The sequence below is a fragment of the Macaca fascicularis genome, chromosome 2 (assembly GCF_037993035.2).
Source record: "Macaca fascicularis isolate 582-1 chromosome 2, T2T-MFA8v1.1".
NCBI lineage: Eukaryota > Metazoa > Chordata > Mammalia > Primates > Cercopithecidae > Macaca > Macaca fascicularis.
The window spans coordinates 154,600,798-154,618,494 of NC_088376.1; the positions used below are offsets into that span (position 1 = coordinate 154,600,798).

General features: G+C 45.2%; 1 protein-coding gene across 4 annotated transcripts in view; it reads right to left on the reverse strand.

Moving 5' to 3' along the window:
* Positions 1-9,935: 9,935 nt before the first annotated feature.
* RAB7A (RAB7A, member RAS oncogene family) overlaps positions 9,936-17,697 on the reverse strand; it is an 86,982-nt gene continuing 79,220 nt past the window's right edge. For all 4 annotated transcript variants that reach the window (XM_005571763.4, XM_065539078.1, XM_065539079.1 and 1 more), the window contains 3 exons: positions 16,944-17,162; positions 15,846-15,974; positions 9,936-10,160 (listed from right to left, as the gene is read on the reverse strand). In XM_005571763.4, the coding sequence (XP_005571820.1) occupies positions 10,065-10,160; positions 15,846-15,974; positions 16,944-17,162 (444 nt within the window). In that variant the 3' untranslated portion in view covers positions 9,936-10,064. The remainder of the gene's footprint in view (positions 10,161-15,845; positions 15,975-16,943; positions 17,163-17,697) is intronic.

Genomic DNA, 17,697 nt, shown 5'->3' on the forward strand with positions numbered 1-17,697 from the left:
CTCCACCCTGGCCACACCCTCAAATCATCGGGTGAGCCTTCAACACACCCAGACCAAGGAAATCCATGGCGCTGAAGGTGGGGGAAAAAAGCAAAGCATGAAGTTTTCTTAAAGCCCCAGCTCTCCAGTGAGTTTCCTGCCTTGGTGCTCCTGGAGATGTTGTCTGGGCAGCTCAGGGGCCTGCAGCCCTGCCTGGGGCAGAGCTCCAGGGACTTGCAGGGTCAAAGGTGCCTGGGGCAAGCTTCCCAGCATCCCAGTCTCCACACTGGCCTCAATGGATGTGAGGAAAGGAAGGCCACTGACTTTCCAGGTCCCTGCTCCGCTGGGGAGAGTGCCTGGGGAAGGGCTTCTCTGCACTACCTACAGCCTCCTTCAGCAACAAAGCTGGCTGGAGTTGCCAGGAGATGCCTGTACAGCTTTAAGGCCCAAGAAATGAGTCCTAACTCATGTGTCGCCCCAAACTGAGTAAAAATTTCTGGCTCCCACCCTGATTCGGAGCCGAGTTCCAGAAATGTGTGGGGGTGAAGCCTCATTTTCAAGTTCATGGGCTTTAGGCACTCATTGATTTTTGACTTTTTTCACTCAGCAGTTTCCTTTTTTTTCAATTAAAAAACGTATAAAACTTGCAAAAAATTTACCTTCTTGTCAATTCCAGCATCATTAAATATATTCACAATGTTGTGCAAACATCACCACTGTTCACTTCCAAAACTTCCATCATCCCCAACAGAAACTCTGTACCCTTTAAAGAGTAATTCTCCACTCCCCACCTCCGCACTCTGTTCTACTTTTTGTCTTTTATGAATTTTCCTCTTCTAGGTACTTCCTAAGAGTGGAATGATACAGTATTTGTCCTCCTGTGTCTATTTCACTTAGAATAATGTTTTTCCTTTAGAGATAGGATCTCGCTCTGTTGCCCAGGCTGGAGTGCAGCGGCACAATCACAGCTCACTGCAGCCTTTCTAGGCTCAAGCAATCCTCCCGCCTCAGCCTCCAAGTAGCTGGTACTACAGGTGCGTGCCACCACACCTGGCTAATATTATTTTTTGTAGAGATAGGGTCACACTAAGTTGCCTAGGCCAGTTGGAACTCCTGGGCTCAAATGATCCTCCCACCTTGGCCTCACAAAACGCTGGGATTACAGGAGTGAGCTGCTGCTCTCGGCCTTGGAGTAATGTTTTGAAGTCTCACATATACTGCAGCATGACTCAGATTTGTTTTTTTTTGAGACGGAGTCTAGCTCTGTCACCCAGGCTGGAGTGCAGTGGCATGATCTCAGCTCACTGCAACCTCCGCCTTTCGGATTCAAATGATTCTCCTGCCTCAGTTTCCCGAGTAGCTGGGATTACAGGCGTGTGCCACCACACCCAACTAATTTTTGTATTTTTAGTAGAGATGGGGTTTCACCATGTTGGCCAGGATGGTCTCGATCTCTTGACCTCATGATCCACCTGCCTCAGCCTCACAAAGTGCTGGGCTTACAGGCATGAGCCACCGCTCCTGGCCTTACTCCTTATGAATAATATTCCATTCTATATACATATCACATTGTGTTTATCTATTCCTGTTGATGGACACTAGTTTCCACTTTTTGGCTAATGTAAATAATGTTACCATGAACATGGGTGTGCAAGTATCTCTCTGAATCCCAGCTTTCAATTCTCTTGGGTACACATCTCAAGAGGGGAGTTGCTGGTCCCATGGTAATTCCATGTTTCTCTTTTGGAGGAATCACCAGACTATTGTCCAAAGTGGCTGCACTGTTTTACATTCCCATCAGTAAAGCACGAGGGTTCTGATTTCTCCACATCTTCACTAACACTTGTTGTTTTTTGTGTTAAGTAGCTCAGTGTGGTTTTGATTTGCATTTTCTGGTAGACTGACAGTGATCATTGTATCTTCTTTGGAGAAATATATATTTAAGTCCTTCACTCATTGTTGAATCACTTTTTAAAACTGAGTTGTAGGACTTCTTTATATATTCTGGATATTAATCCCTTATGAGATATATGATGAGTTTTTACTCTTTATAGTGTCCTTTGCGGCACAAAATTTTTTAATTTTCTTTTTTTTTTTTTTTTTTTGAGACAGAGTCTCGCTCTGTCGCCCAGGCTGGAGTGCAGTGGCGCGATCTCGGCTCACTTCAAGCTCCGCCTCCCGGGTTTACGCCATTCTCTTGCCTCAGCCTCCTGAGTAGCTGGGACTACAGGCGCCCGCCACCGCGCCCGGCTAATTTTTTTTTTTTGTATTTTTAGTAGAGACGGGGTTTCACCGTGGTCTCGATCTCCTGACCTTGTGATCCGCCCGCCTCGGCCTCCCAAAGTGCTGGGATTACAGGCGTGAGCCACCGCGCCCGGCCAATTTTTTAATTTTCATGATGTCCAATTTATCTGTTTTCTTTTGTTGCCTGTGTTTTTAAAGTCATATCAAATAAATTACTGCCAAATCCATTGTCATGAAGCTTTCCCCCTATTCAAAGGGTTTTACAGTTTTAGCTCTGACACTTAGGTCTTTGATCCAGTTCAAGTTAGTTTTTGTATACGGTGCAAGGTTAAGACTCCAACTTCATTCTTTGCAGATGGGTATGGGTATCCGTATCCCAGCACAATTTGATGAAAAACCTGTCTTTTCCCCATTGAATGGTCTTGGCACCCTTGTCAAAAATCAATAGACCATAGATGTGAGGGTAGTTTCCTTTTACCTGGGAGTGCAGTTAGAGAATCAAGTGACTTAACAAAACCTTGGTGATCTCTCCAAGACAACCTAAGTTAATGTCTAGAGTTGGAGGATCCTGTTCTACAGCAAGGAATGAAATTTGGCAAGAAGTTTCCCTGTCCTTCCACAACTTAGACAGTACCCCAGCAGGCAATCCTGGGAGTGCAGAGATGACTAGGGACCCAGGGTACTTTTATTTTATTTTTTCTGAGACGGAGTCTTGCTCAGTTGCCCAGGCTGGAGTGCAGTAGAGCAATCTTTGTTCACTGCAAGCTCCGCCTCCTGGGTTCACGTCATTCTCCTGCCTCAGCCTCCCAAGCAGCTGGGACTATAGGCGCCGACCGCTACGCCCGGCTAAATTTTTTTTTTTTTTTTTTTTGTATTTTTAGTAGAGACAGGGTTTCACCATGTTAGCCAGGATGGTCTCGATCTCTGACCTCGTGATCCACCCGCCTTGGTCTCCCAAAGTGCTGGATTACAGGCATGAGCGTCCGGCCTAGGACCCAGGGTACTTTTACAAACCGCAAGCCAAGCTTGCTTCTGAAAGCAGAAGCAACAGATACCAATGGAAACCCAATTACTGAATTCACCACCTCCATACAATATGCCATCCAGAGTGGCCTTTTCCTCCTCTAAGCTAGGGATTTTTTATAGCCTTTACCCTTTCTCTTTCCTGGCATAAAATAGGGAGTCATAATACACCCACGGACTACGATTAGAACCCAAAAAACTAACAAAATTCCAGTTCTGGCTCCCTTCCATGAAACGACAAAAATAAGCAAAAAGGGGCATCTTTAGCCCTGCAATGTGAATGGAGGCAGGACTTCTGGCAAAGGGAAGGGGTACTGTGAGGAAGGGCATTATGAAGGCACATGGTTCCTCTCCTTAAAGGAAAGAGGTGGGGACAGGATGTGCCATGCTGGCAGTTTTGGGTTCTCCTCCAGACTTCCAGTATCTTCTACCTAGCCAGGAAACTCAGGACATGGAAACTCGGTAGTCACTGTGGACCAGGCTGAGCTCACTTGGCAGAGCAGCAGCACTCAGCGCACCACATCCCAAAGCCCGGTCTCTCGGAGCACGCGCATTCCACTTGGAAGCTGCCAGGCCGCCCTCAGACACAAGTTGGTTTCTTAGCATGGGAGCCAGGCAAGCAAGTTTTAAATAAGGTGGGTCCTCAATTAGTGGTCACTATGAGAAATTTGGGAGTGTGATCGAAGTGTTGCACTTTCTTCCAATTTTTTAAAAAACAAACTAGAGTTGGATTTTGTGTGCTATCTTCCCATTTACAAATATTGGTTGGATGTATGTAGGGAAAGTGGGTCAAACAAAATCTGTGCAGTGTTGCAATTCAGTGGCGGCAGTGGTGGGGAAGGCTAGAGCATATATTTGAGATCTTTAATTTTTTTTTTTTTTTGAGATGGAGTTTCGCTCGGTCGTCCAGGCTGGAGTGGCACTCTCTCTGCTCACTGCAAGCTCCGCCTCCTGGGTTCATGCCATTCTCCTGCCTCAGCCTCCTGAGTAGCTGGGACTACAAGCGCCTGCCACCATGCTTGGCTAATTATTTGTATTTTTAGTAGAGATGGGATTTCTCCATGTTAGCCAGGATGGTCTCAATCTCCTGACCCCAAATGATGCACCTGCCTTGGCCTCCCAAAGTGCTGGGATTACAGGCATGAGCCACCATGCCTGGCTGAGATCTTTAATTTTTTTTAAGGCCAAACTTTTTCCTGTCTCTTAGGAACCAGCTGTGGACCTTACACATTTGTGGTTCATAAAATATTTAAGGAAATATTTTTACACCAGTTCAACTCCAGCTACGCGTTAGAATCACCTGGAGAGGTTTTAGTTAAGAAAACAAAACAAGGCCAGGTGCGGTGGCTCACCCCTGTAATCCCAGCATTTTGGGAGGCCGAGGCAGGTGGATCATGAGGTCAGGAGATTGAGACCATCCTGGCGAACATGGTGAAATCCCATCTCTACTGAAAATACAAAAAAATTAGCCGGGCGTGGTGGCGGGGGCCTGTAGTCCCAGCTTCTTAGAGAGGCTGAAGCAGGTGAATGGCGTTAACCCGGGAGGCGGCGGAGCTTCCAGTGAGCGGAGATCGCACCACTGCACTCCAGCCTGGGCGACAGAGCGAGACTCTGTCTCAAAAAACAGAACAAAACAAAACAAAACAAACTAAGACATGGCTAGAATGATGTTCAAGGTGATAATCAGAGTCAGCCTCAAAGTCATGTCAAGGTCCAAATGGCTCAAGCTCAAGGTAAAGTTGAAACTTACGGTGTGATATGGTCAGAATGCTAGTCAGCACCAGGACAAGGTTGGGTCCAAGGTCATACCAGTGCTAAGGATTAGAGCCAAGAGGATCAAGGTCATTTGAAGGTCAGAGCAGTTCAAAGGCAGACTATCATCAATGGCAGGATGACTAAGGTTAACTTAAGAATGGTTAAAGTCAGCTAGATTCAGGTATAAACTTAGGGGAAGTATAAACTTATGGCCAGGACAATGTTCAGGGTTGGCTTCAGATTCAGATTCAGGGCTATGAAAAGCATCAGCGCGTACTGGATTCAAAATCAATCAAGGTCAGTTTCAAGGGCAAGTTTAAAATGAGGGCAAAACATGGTCAGGGTGATGGTTAGGATGAGGACAAGGGTCAGAATTAGGGCTAGATTCAAATTCAAGGTCAAGTTCATGCTTATTTCAGCTTAAGGTCAGGATGATTGTGTATGAGATCAGGATCAACACACCTGTAATCTCAGCACTTTGGGAGGCTAAAGTGGGCGAATCATTTGAGGTCGCGAGTTTGAGACCAGCCCAGCTAACATGGTGAAACCCTCTCTACTAAAAAATACAAAATGTAGCTAGGTGTGGTGGTGCACACCTGTAATCCCGGCTACCCAGGAGGCTGAGGCAGGATAATCGCTTGAACCCAGGAGGCGGAGGTTGTGGTGAGCTGAGATCACTCACACTACTGCATTCCAGCCTGGGTGACAGAGTGACTCCGTTTAAAAAAAAAAAAAAAAAAAAAAAAGTCAAGGTCAGGACATGTGGGTCAGTTTCAAAGTTAATCCAAGGTCACCTCAAGGGGATCAAAGTCAGGATGATCGTAAGTGTAAATCAATTAGAATGAGTCTAATGTGCTAATGAAAAGAATCGATATTAGTACAAGTACATCCAGTCTCAATCATTTGATTCATGTAACTCCTAATTGCATGCGACTGACAACTGAGAGGAAGGTAAGCAGGACACATACATTCCTCTCTAGGGCACGTTCTTACTGCAAGGTAGAGTGAACCAAGATGCACCTACTTCGTGCTATTGGAAGGCATCATTTTCAGTGCAAAAAAGCTTAGTCTCAGATCTCTAAGGTGAAATCTTATTGCTGGTCAATGTTAACGGACATGAATGTAAACAATGCAATACACATTAACCTCAAAGGCATATTCTTACTAAAAGATGAGTGGAATCAGAATGAACCCCAGTAGGAGTTTGGATGAGAATTCCTGTTAGTACAACAAACTCAGGCATTCTTCTTAAAACCAAATCCTCATAGCTTCTTGGGGGAGATAAAAGTAGGCACAGCAACACACACTCACATGGAGACAGAATAAGCTGGGATCTGAGGAAGGAGTACTACTGAAACAAGTACATATTAGTACAACAAACTCATTCCCAGATGTCCTTTCCAAAACTTTTTTTTTTTTTGAGATGGAGTCTCACTCTGTTGCCCAGGCTGGAGTGTAGTGGCACAATCTTAGCTCACTGCAACCTCTGCCTTCCGGGTTCAAGCAATTCTCCTGCCTCAGCCTCCCAAGTAGCTGCAACTACAGGCGCCTACCACCATGCCCAGCTAAATTTTGTATTTTTATTAGAGATGAGGTTTTGCCATGTTTCCCAGGCTGCTCTCAAGCCCCTGGCCTCAGGTGATCCACCCACCTCGACCTCCCAAAGTGCTGGAATTACAGGTGTGAGCCAGTGTGCCTGGCCAAAAGTAACTTCTGATTACTTGTTAGAGCAAACTGAGATGGATGTAAACACAGCAACACACTCATCTCTCATTCTCACCTCGAGGCAAATACAAATGAACTCAAACAATCCATAGTACTGCAGACAAACTCAGTCCCAGATATTCTTCTCAGAAGTATATCCTTACTGCTTATTGCAGCAAAATGACAAGTTCCCTTCTTTTGAGAGAAAACACATGTTTATGCTGAATCTACATAGGAATATAGAAGAAGGCACTGTGTTGATGCAGAGCTCAGTCTCAGCCATGGCTTCCTACTGTAGTTAAGCTGAATCCCTTAGATAAACATTATACAATTTAGGGTTGTAATATGACACCAACCTTAGCCATCAGGCTGATGGGACATGAGACTAATTAGTCCCAGGTCAGAGAGTAAGACCTATTGTCATAGTAGGGTTCCATATTAGCTTCAAAGTCAGGTGATGATTAGGGTCAGGAGGTGGGTCAGAGTCAAGGTTATTCAACAGTGATCATGTTTAGGGTAAAGTCAGTCAGTTCAAAGCCAAAGCCGTTAAAATTAAGGTAAGCTATGGTAAGGACAATGGTTGAAATCAGAGTCAATTAAAGATTACATTCATCTTAAGCTAAGTAATGTCAGGATGATCATCAGTTTAGGATAAAGGTCAAGCAGATCAGAAGTCAAGGTCCATTTTAATGTCACATACAAGGTCAAGACCAGTGTAACACAATCAGAGGAACAGATGCCTGATTTGCAGAGGTGAGCATCACACAAGAGTCCACACACTGTGGCCCAGTCACTGGGCCCCAAGGTGGGGCCCTCTAGAGTACAAACACCTGATGAGGCCCAAACAAAATACAGGACCAGAGAAGATTTAAGCCATGCGCCACCAGCCAGGGTGAAATCGCACTGTGGATAATCTCACATTGTGCAGCATCTGAGCTTCTAAACTATGCTATTTTTAACACATAAAGTACATGCCAAGAGGAGCCATGAGGAAATAAACCAGCTGAGGAGCCTGAGAAGTAGAAATGTAAAAAAGTGTAGCAAAGTAGAATTCAAGATCTAAGTCAATGAGGTACTTCTGCAAAACCTAAAGTGACCCACGGCCTGAACTACTACTATTTTAATAAAATTGCTTCTAAGTGGGATCTATTCCATTCCAGGTAGGGGTTTACATATGTTGGAATACAGGGTCTCTGCTGCCAAATCTTCCTCTCCTGTGACAAATGCAGAATTATACATCTAAGTGTTAGCAACTAGGTCAACTAAAAATAAAACACATAACACACGAATAGGTTACAGTTACACCTACAGGATATGCATGGCTCAGAGGTCCCCAGCAGTTTGTGGTTGATCTTCTAAAGGGACAACGCTTTCTCCATCCATGGTCCTCAACCTCCAACACTGCGATTAAACTACCCACCCCTCTCCCCTCAAACAACAACAACAACAAAAAAACAACTAGGGACAGGCACTACAGGACCAGATATGAGAGGGCCTTTCTGCCTCGAAGCACCACACATGCCCATTTATGGAGGGCTCCTTGCTGGATAAGGCATTGGCTATGATTAACTCATGTGGTCTCTACTGAGTCAAGGCTCTCAAAGAAGGAAAAAAAGACATGGCAAAGGCAGATGATCATTGTTCTTGTTCAATTTTATTGGCATTGCGTTCATCTCTTTACAGAAGAACTCAGCCCACACCCTAGAATGTAGACCTTTGGAAAAAGGAGAAGTGCTCCATTAAGCAAGCTACAATGCGGGGGCAGATCCTAGGAAGGGAGCAGAACTGCCAGGGTTCCAACCAAAGAAACAGGTTAATTAATAATGGGCAATATTGGGGAGATGGATGGGGAAAAGGAGAAAAAGCTCCGCTAACCTAAGGATACCACAACCCTGAAAGGAGCGCCTTCTAGAACAAAGGTAAAAATCACTAGGACAGATCTGTGAGGGTTTTCCTTTCGCTCTCATAGTAGGATGTTGATCTAACGGGAGTTTTGAAGTGTGGAGCAGGGGGGAAAAAAAGAAAGAAAATGAGAATTTTAATTTTTGAAATAACGGCAATTTATCCATTGCACATACCACTGTATTATGCAAATCAACCTTTTGGAAAATTTAGACACAGAAGGGAACTAGACAGTTTTCCCCCTGGAGAGATGAAAAGCTTTTTGGCTCTTAAGTCTTTGATAAAAGGCGTACATAATTCTTGTGTCTACTGTACAGAATACTGCCGCTAGCTGGATTTCCCAATTCTGAGTAACACTCTGCAATCCAAACAGGGTTCAACCCTCCATCTTACATGCCTGCATTACAGGACTTAAACACATAATCCAAGAATTTCTTACACTAATTTATACATTTTAATTGGTTGCATATATTAACATGTACTATAAGATTCTTTTCTAAGAAGCATTACATAATAAATGGATACTGTAAAAAGATCTGATTAGTTAAAAGTAACAAGCATTAACAGATAGATACATACAAAACTCAGCCTGATCAGACTGGGTGTGAGCCTGTAATGGGGCATGGGGCACCAGCCTTCCCAAGGGGTAGCCTTCAAGGAGGGAGGGGAAAGGGGAGGTAAAAAGACCACAAGACCGTTAAAAAAAAATTAGACACAGATTAACTGTAAACAGTTCTCTCTCTCTCCAGTGGACAAAAAGAATAAGCTTCCAATGCCAACTCCATATCAGAATGACATCCACCGCTGGCCTGTCCTGCTGCCATACACGCGGGCTCATGTGGGTGGGCAGGCAGACCCCAAGAGCCATCACGGGCAGGGGCTGGAGTTTGATTACGTCAGGGTGTGTGTGTGTGTGTGTGTGTGTGTGTGTGTGTGTGTGTGTGTGTGTGTGTGTGTGTGTGTGTGTGTGTGTGTGTGTGTGTGTGTGTGTGTGTGTGTGTGTGTGTGTGTGTGTGTGTGTGTGACATGTGGGGTGTAACTATGTTTGATGGGGTTTTCTTTTGGCAGCTGGATGTGAGAGATCAATGTATGTTTTGTTTGGAAGAGGAGAGGGGAATTGTGTTGGGAGTTTGATTACGTCAGGGGTGTGTGTGTGTGTGTGTGTGTGTGTGTGTGTGTGTGTGTGTGTGTGTGTGTGTGTGTGTGTGTGTGTGTGTGTGTGTGTGTGTGTGTGTGTGTGTGTGTGTGTGTGTGTGTGTGTGTGTGTGTGTGTGTGTGTGTGTGTGTGTGTGTGTGTGACATGTGGGGTGTAACTATGTTTGATGGGGTTTTCTTTTGGCAGCTGGATGTGAGAGATCAATGTATGTTTTGTTTGGAAGAGGAGAGGGGAATTGTGTTGAAGGCCTACGTGTGTTCTTGGTTTGTGAAGGACTCTGTGCTCAACTCTCACTGCCCCCTCAGCAACTGCAGCTTTCTGCCGAGGCCTTGGCCCGGTCATTCTTGTCCAGTTTGATAGGTTCAGGGAATTCGTTGTACAGCTCCACCTCCGTTTCCTGGACAAGGAGACAGAGAAAGGTTGGTTATTCAGGGAATTGAAACATTTCAGCCCTCATTGCGGGCCCTTTCTGCCCAGGAGGGGCTCACTTCTGCTTGGGCAAGCAGAGTGGGTGGGGAGCTGTGGAGCAGAGCCTGCCCACGCAGTTAAGGGAACACTCTGGCAGAAGGTGCCATGCTCAGGAAGTAGCAAGAGAAAAAGATTTTGTGACAACTCCAGGTCAATGTGAAGAGAGGAGTCCTGCCAGGAGACGCATCAGTCTGCACTGAGCAATCAGGACAGAAGTTCACATACGTTCTCAATCAGATCATGATCTGGGAGCTCTGGGACCACATCCACATCCAGTTCAGATGCTTTCTGTATGTTCCCTATAGTTGACAATGGTTGACAATGGTGTGGATTTCTAGCTTCTCAAACATCTGGCAACCCTCAGCCAGTATGTGCACGAGGTGAAGTGGCTGGAGTTGAGTATGAGCTGCCCTCTCAACCTGGAACACTCCTTCTACCTCCCCATCTTCCATACACTTTTCTGGACCAATGGCCTCTGCTTTGGTCTCTTTTTTCTTCCAAAGGTTTAGCAGAGTTTTGTCTCCCAAATGCTGCAGGCCTAGAAAGGCAGCTGTGAATTAATTTTATTACCATCTGTGACAAGTGTCAGAGCAGATGGACTATGGTCATTTTAGTGGGACTTTGCTAAAGTAACATGTTTCCAATGAGGAGTAGCATTCTACTTTTGGGTGCAGGAAAACAATGTCACTTAAACATTGAGCACTTGTGTGCCAGTGACTGTTTTAGGATTTGCAGATAAAGCAGGAACTGTTTCTATTCATTAAAAGTTATCTAGGAAAAAAATCATTCCATTCACAATAGCTATAAAAGTATAACACATCTAGGAATACATACTTAAAAAAATAACAGCTTTGGCTGAGCATGGTGGCTCATGCCCGTAATCCCAACACTTTGGAAGGCCGAGGCAGGTGGATCACCTGAGGTCAGGAGTTCAAGACCAGCCTGGCCAACATGGTGAAACCCCGTTTCTACTAAAAATACAGAAATTAGCCGGGCATGGTGGCAAGCACCTATAATCCTAGCTACTCAGGCGGCTGAGGCAGGATAATTGCTTGAACCCAGGAGGTCGAGGTTGCAGTGAACCAAGATGGTGCCACTGCACTCCTAATAGCTTTATTGGGTTTTAACTCACATGCCATAAAGTGTACAATTCAATGGTTTTTAGTATATTCAGAAAGTTGGGCAACCATCAACATTAACTCTAAAATACTCTCATCACCCCCCTCAAAAAAACCCTATGCCCATTAGTAGTTCCTTCCCACTCCCATTCTACACCATCCTGGACCCAGCAACCACTGATCTACTGTCTCAATAGACTTGCCTATTATTCTGGACACTTAATTTTTAAACATTATTTATTTTAATTTTCCCCATTTCTTCTAGTGGACTGCAATTTCTGTTTTTGTTTTGTTTTGTTTTGTTTTGAGGCAGAGTCTCGCTCTGTCGCCCAGGCTGGAGTGCAATGGCATGATCACAGCTCACTGTAGCCTCTAACTCCTGGACTCATACAATCCTCCAGTCTTGGTCTCCCAAGTAGCTGGAACTATAAGCTCATGCCACCACGCCTAGCTAATTTTTAATTTTTAGTAGAGATGGGGCCTTGCTATGTTGCCCAAGATGGTCTCAAACTCCTGGTTTCAAGCGATCCTCCAGCCTCAGCCTCCCAAAGTGCTGTGATTTTAGGCAGGAGCCACTGCATCCGGGCCAGACATTTCACTGAAATGGAATCATACAACATACGGTCTTTTTACAACTGGCTTCCTTCGCTTAGCACCCATGTGGCAGCAGGTGTCACTACTTCATTCCTTCTTATAGCTGAATAATATTAGAATGCATGGATAAGCTGTCCTTTGTTTATTCACTTATCAGTTGATGGACATTTGAGTTGTTCTTACTTTTTGGCTGTTACAAATAGCGACATTTTATATTGCCACTAGTACCTAGGAATATGTTTACTGTGAAAGGCAAAGGATCCTATTATAAATCAATTATAGCTTGGGTGTGTCTGTAGTCCTACCTACTTAAGAGGCTATGGTGGAAAGATCACTGGACCCCAGAAGTTGGAGGCTACAGTGAGTGATGATTGCACCACTGCGTATCAGCCTAACTGACAGAGCAAGACCCTGTCTCTTAAAAAAAAAAAAAAAAAAAAAAAATCAATCAATCTTACTGAAGGAACAGAAACAAGACCTAAAATAGATTCATGGGTGGAATGTTTTGTTTTTTTGAGATGGAGTTTTGCTCTTGTTGCCCAGGCTGGAGTGCAATGGTGCAATCTCAGCTCACTGCAACCTCCGCCTCCCAGGTTCAAGCAATTCTCCTGCCTCAGCATCCTACGTAGCTGGGATTACAGGTGCCCACCATCACGCCCAGCTAATTTTTTGTATTTTTAGTAGAGATGGGGTTTCACAATGTTGGCCAGGTTGGTCTCGAACTCCTGACCTCAGGTGATCCACCTGCCTCGGCCTCCCAAAGTGCTGGGATTACAGGTGTGAGCCACCGCACCCGGCCGGGCAGAATGTTTGTGTTCCTCCAAAATTCCTGTGTTGAAGCCCTAACCCTTCAGGTGGCTGTATTTGGAGTAAGGAAGGAATGAAGGTTAAATGAAGTTGCAGGGTGGGGTCCTGATCTGAGAGAATTCGTGTCCTTTTAAGAAGAGGTGACACCACAGACACCTTACTCATGTGTCCTCTCTCTGTGCACACAGCAGAAAGGGCATGGGAGGACACAGTGAGAAGACAGCAGTCTGTGAGCCCAGAAGAGCGCCCTCACCAGAAACAAAATGTGCCAGCATCTTGCTCATGGACTTCCAGCCTTCAGAACTGTGAGAAAACAAAATGTCTGTTGTTGGACCCACCCATGTTGTGGGGTTTTGTTAACGCAGCCTGAGCAGACTAATGCAACAGTTGCAACAAAACTGCAACCAATGGGGAAAAAACAGTGGGCTTGAAGAAAAAAATTCCAATCAAAATCTCAACAGAGTTTTATTTGGGGTGTGGAAGGTAAGAGAGGAAAATCATGGAACTGAAACAAAATTATTAAAAAATAATGTGGCAGGCAGGGCAGGGTGGCTCATGCCTGTAATCCCAGCACTTTGGGAGGCTGAGGTGGGCGGATCACAACATGAGTTTGAGACCAGCCTGGCCAATATGGTGAAACCCTATCTCTACTAAAAAATACCAAAATTAGCCAGGCGTTGTGGCAGATGCCTGTAATCCCAGCTACTTGGGAGGTTGAGGCAGGAGATTCACTTGAACCCGGGAGGCGGAGGTTGCAGTGAGCTGAGATCACGCCATTGCATTCCAGCCTGGGCAACAGAGCAAGACTCTACCTCAAAAAAAAAAAAAAAAAAAAGAATGTGGCAAGAGGAAACTTGCCTTATCAGGCAGTGAAATCAAGACAGTCCAGATAAGGGAACATGGCATAGACATCACCAGAACAGACTGGAGAGACCAGAAACAGATCCCAGCACATATGAGCATTTAGCACAGGCCACGGTCTATTCAGGGAGGGAAACGGCTTATGTAACATAGCCGAATGATTTCAAACAACTGGCTGAGCTCTCTGAGAGAAAAGGCAAGTCTCTCTTTCCTGCCATAAGCCAAAACAAATTCCAGCTGAATTAGAGAAAAATCTGATGTAGACACAGGAAACACAGAAACTTAAAATGACATACCCAAATAAAAAATTACTTTTTTCCTATGTTCAAAGGACTTAAAAATACCACAGAGTTGAAAAAGTCCCTTGAGATGCAAGTAGAATTAACTTCAATTGACTAGCAGCTCATGAGAACTGAGAGAGGCCCAACCATGTGCTATGTGCTAGCTGTGTGCAGCAGAGAAAATCCAAATGGCTAAGCCCCAGGAAGAGGGACTCAGAGGGACCAGTAGCCACGATGGTGGCAATTTATACACCCAAAGATTGGCAATGTCAGCAGAGTGACAAGTGACACCTATTGCTTGCTGGCAAGGAGGTAGAACAAAGCAAGCCCACGCTGCTGAAATGTTATTCCCCTTGGGGAAAGCAACCTGGCACCCTAACTTATAATAAAACAGACCCTCCAATGTAACAATCTAACTCCTTAGGGGCTAGCTCTAAATATAAAAGCATAAAGACAACAGGGACAGTAGTGATGGAAGAGAAAAACTCAGACGGTGATGCCAGGCAACAGGGAAACAGGTGGGAAACACTATCCTACACGATTTGGATTTCCATTCCCTTATATGAACATTAAGAAAAACACAACCGTTTATTATTTGTGGGTGAGGGTGGCCAAGTTTGCATCTTGGTCTTTTCCTTACCACTTGAGGGCTCTCCTGGCATTCTGGGTGGAACAATTTCCTCACTGAGTAGGTCTGTCCCTTTCATTCTGGAACACTTAGTGCAGACCCCACTCATGCCAGAATTTCCCTGGTCCTTGGAGCAACCATTCCAAACAACTCTCTGTCCTGCTGAAAGCCATTACCTTCATTCTGCCGGATTCCTGGAGTCAGCAGAATCTGCCTTGCCCTTCACAGCCACTATGTGCTTCAAGTGCTCTATGCATCCCCCCAAACCTGTCACACCTCTGACCACCCCCAGACCCTGTCTGATGAGGCCTCGTGATCTGCCTTAATCACCACTGCCCCTAACAGAGTTGTACATCAAAACAGACTTTCAACTCGCATGAGTGGTTGTATCTAATCACAGAAACAGTAAGTAAGAAATTCTAGGTATTGTATTCCTTGAATAGTTTTCCTACATTTTCTTCCTTGTGTTGTTTACTTAACTGTTCCTAAGGAAAAAAGTTACCTGTCAGTATGTGAGAGCTGAAAAAGTTGGTCTCATTTAATCTTCATGATCACCCTGCAAAAGCAGGTATTCCTATTTTTCAGGTGAGGGGGTAGAAGTTCGGATATAATTTTATTTTTAATTTTTTTTTTGAGAAAGAGTCTCACTCTGTCACCCAGGCTGGAGTACAGTGGTGCAATCTTGGCTCACTGCAACCTCTGCCGCCTGGGTTCAAGCAATTCTCCTGCCTCAGCCTCCTGAGTAGCTGGGATTACTGGCAACCCCCACCAGGCCTGGCTAATTTTCTTTTTATTTTTTAGTGGAGATGGGGTTTCACCATGTTGGCCAGGCTGGTCTCAAACTCCTGACCTCAAGTGATCGGCCCGCCTTGGCCTCCCAAACTGCTAGGATTATAGACGTGAGCCACCATGCCTGGCCATAATATATATATTTTTAAGCCCAAACTAGATATAATGATTGGTAGGCAGCAGAGCTGGGATTTGTATTCAAGTTAATTTCCTTCTTAAATAGAGCAGCAATCTGATCAGGGGTCTCCCAGTGACCTGATCTCCTAATCGCAGCCAAGAAAATAAGAACAAGCCTAGTAAAAGAAGGGCAGTCTCAGTCTTCCCAGCCTCTACATCTTTTAGGTTATTTCCCCAAAGTGGGGTTTCTGGAAGCTTAAGCAGAACATGTCCTAACCTTCCCAGATGAACACTTAGGGTATTCTGACTACATAGAAAAGAGTGGGTTAGGGAAGAAGATTAAGGGCAGGAGGTCAGGCAGGGACTGGGTCAGTGGTCAGGCATCACAAGAGTGGGCAGGTCAGCTGTGGGAGACCCACCTGCTTAAGTGCATTCCGTGCAATCGTCTGGAACGCCTGCTCCACGTTGATGGCCTCCTTGGCACTGGTCTCAAAGTAGGGAATGTTGTTTTTGCTGTAGCACCAGGCCTGTGCCCGCTTTGTGGCCACCTGAAAGGAGAAGTAGGGTGCACACAGGCTCATGATAGAAGCAGCTAGCACTGACTCCATCCTCCCCAGGAAGTATCATGGTCCCTCGTCTACAGGTGGTACAGGTGAGGACACAGATGTGGGGAAAGAGGGTGTTGGAAGAGACCAGTAGACCCGTCCAAACTCGCCCTGCTGGCTATGCTCAGGATAGCTAGGATTCAGCTAGAGAGCTCAAAGCCTGTCTCAGTCTACAGCTCATACCTTCTGACCCTCAGTTATACTTAAAAGCCATTTGTGAATGGAGTAAGAAGCCAGTCTGGGAAGAAATGAAGAGTGTTTACTGGGACCTCAGAGATCCCAGGACAGGAAATGCCCAGCAGCTTGGTCTTAAGGTTTAGAGTCCCTTTACCATTACTGCTAGTGTGATGTCACCCATGCCACTCACACATTCTCATTCCTTCCCCAACCCCTAGCCCATTTTCAGCCAAGAGATAAGGACTAAGTCACTTAGGAAGGGGAGAAAAAAAGATCCATGGTCAGAAATAAACGTAGTCGTAATTAATCAAAGAGTCTATGTTTCCAACAGAAATGATATTTGAAACTATAACTATAGTACAGCAATTTCACTCAAAGCCCAAAGCAATATTCTGCACACATGGAGATCCAGGCACGGCCTGGAGGTACTGGGAGGGCACTACTGAGAATGACAAAACTGAATTCCCTCCTTCAAAGTGCAGAAAGGGAACTGAAGTTGAGATAGCCAAGACAATGGCGTAAAGTCACAGCCAGCTGGGAGCAGGATGGGGACTTAACCCAGGTCACCTGGGTCCCAGTCCTTAAAGGCAGTTGGCCTGAAGGGCTGGCATAGGGTGATGAAGACTCCCACCAGCACCTCCTAGAGCCATGTGAGCTTAGCAGAGAGCCCTCCAAATTCACAAGGCCCCTTGGGAGCAAGTGTCTGTGACAATATCTATCATCGTTGGTACTTACTTGTCTGTTTTCGAGGTCAATCTTGTTTCCCAACACAACAAAGGGGAAGTTTTCAGGATCTCGGGGACTGGCCTGGATGAGAAACTCATCTCTCCAGCTATCTAGGGTTTTGAATGTGTTGGGGGCAGTCACATCAAATACCAGAACACAGCAGTCTGCACCTCTGTAGAAGGCCACACCAAGAGACTGGAACCGTTCCTGTCCTGCTGTGTCCCATATCTGTGAGAGACAAAACATTTATTCCTCGGGAGAGTGCTAGGCAGAGCACAAGGAGCATGTATGCAGGGGATGCCAGAAGAAATGGGCTAGATTGTGAGGTCACCCACAAAGACAAATGACACCAGACTTCAGGAAGCAAATTTCAGCACCAGAGTATCCGAAACAATCCTCACAAATATTGTATGTAAGTATGTGTCTGTCTATGAACAGGTGACATGAGTCCAATCTCCAGGGCGCTAGAAATTTCTTATATCTTGATCCAAGTAGTGGTCACATTTAGGTAAGTGTGTAAAATTTGAACTGTAAATAAAACTTAGGTACTCTGGGAACTTTCTGAGAGCAATGGAAATACAGGGAAGTGAGGTGATGACTCACAAATGATACAGTTCCATTTATGCTTTTTACTGTATGAAAAGTTTGCCTAGCCAGGCACAGTGGCTAACCTGAGGTCAGGAGTTTGAGACCAGCCTGACCAACATGGAGAAACCCTGTCTCAACTAAAAATACAAAATTAGCCAGGCGTGGTGGTGCATGC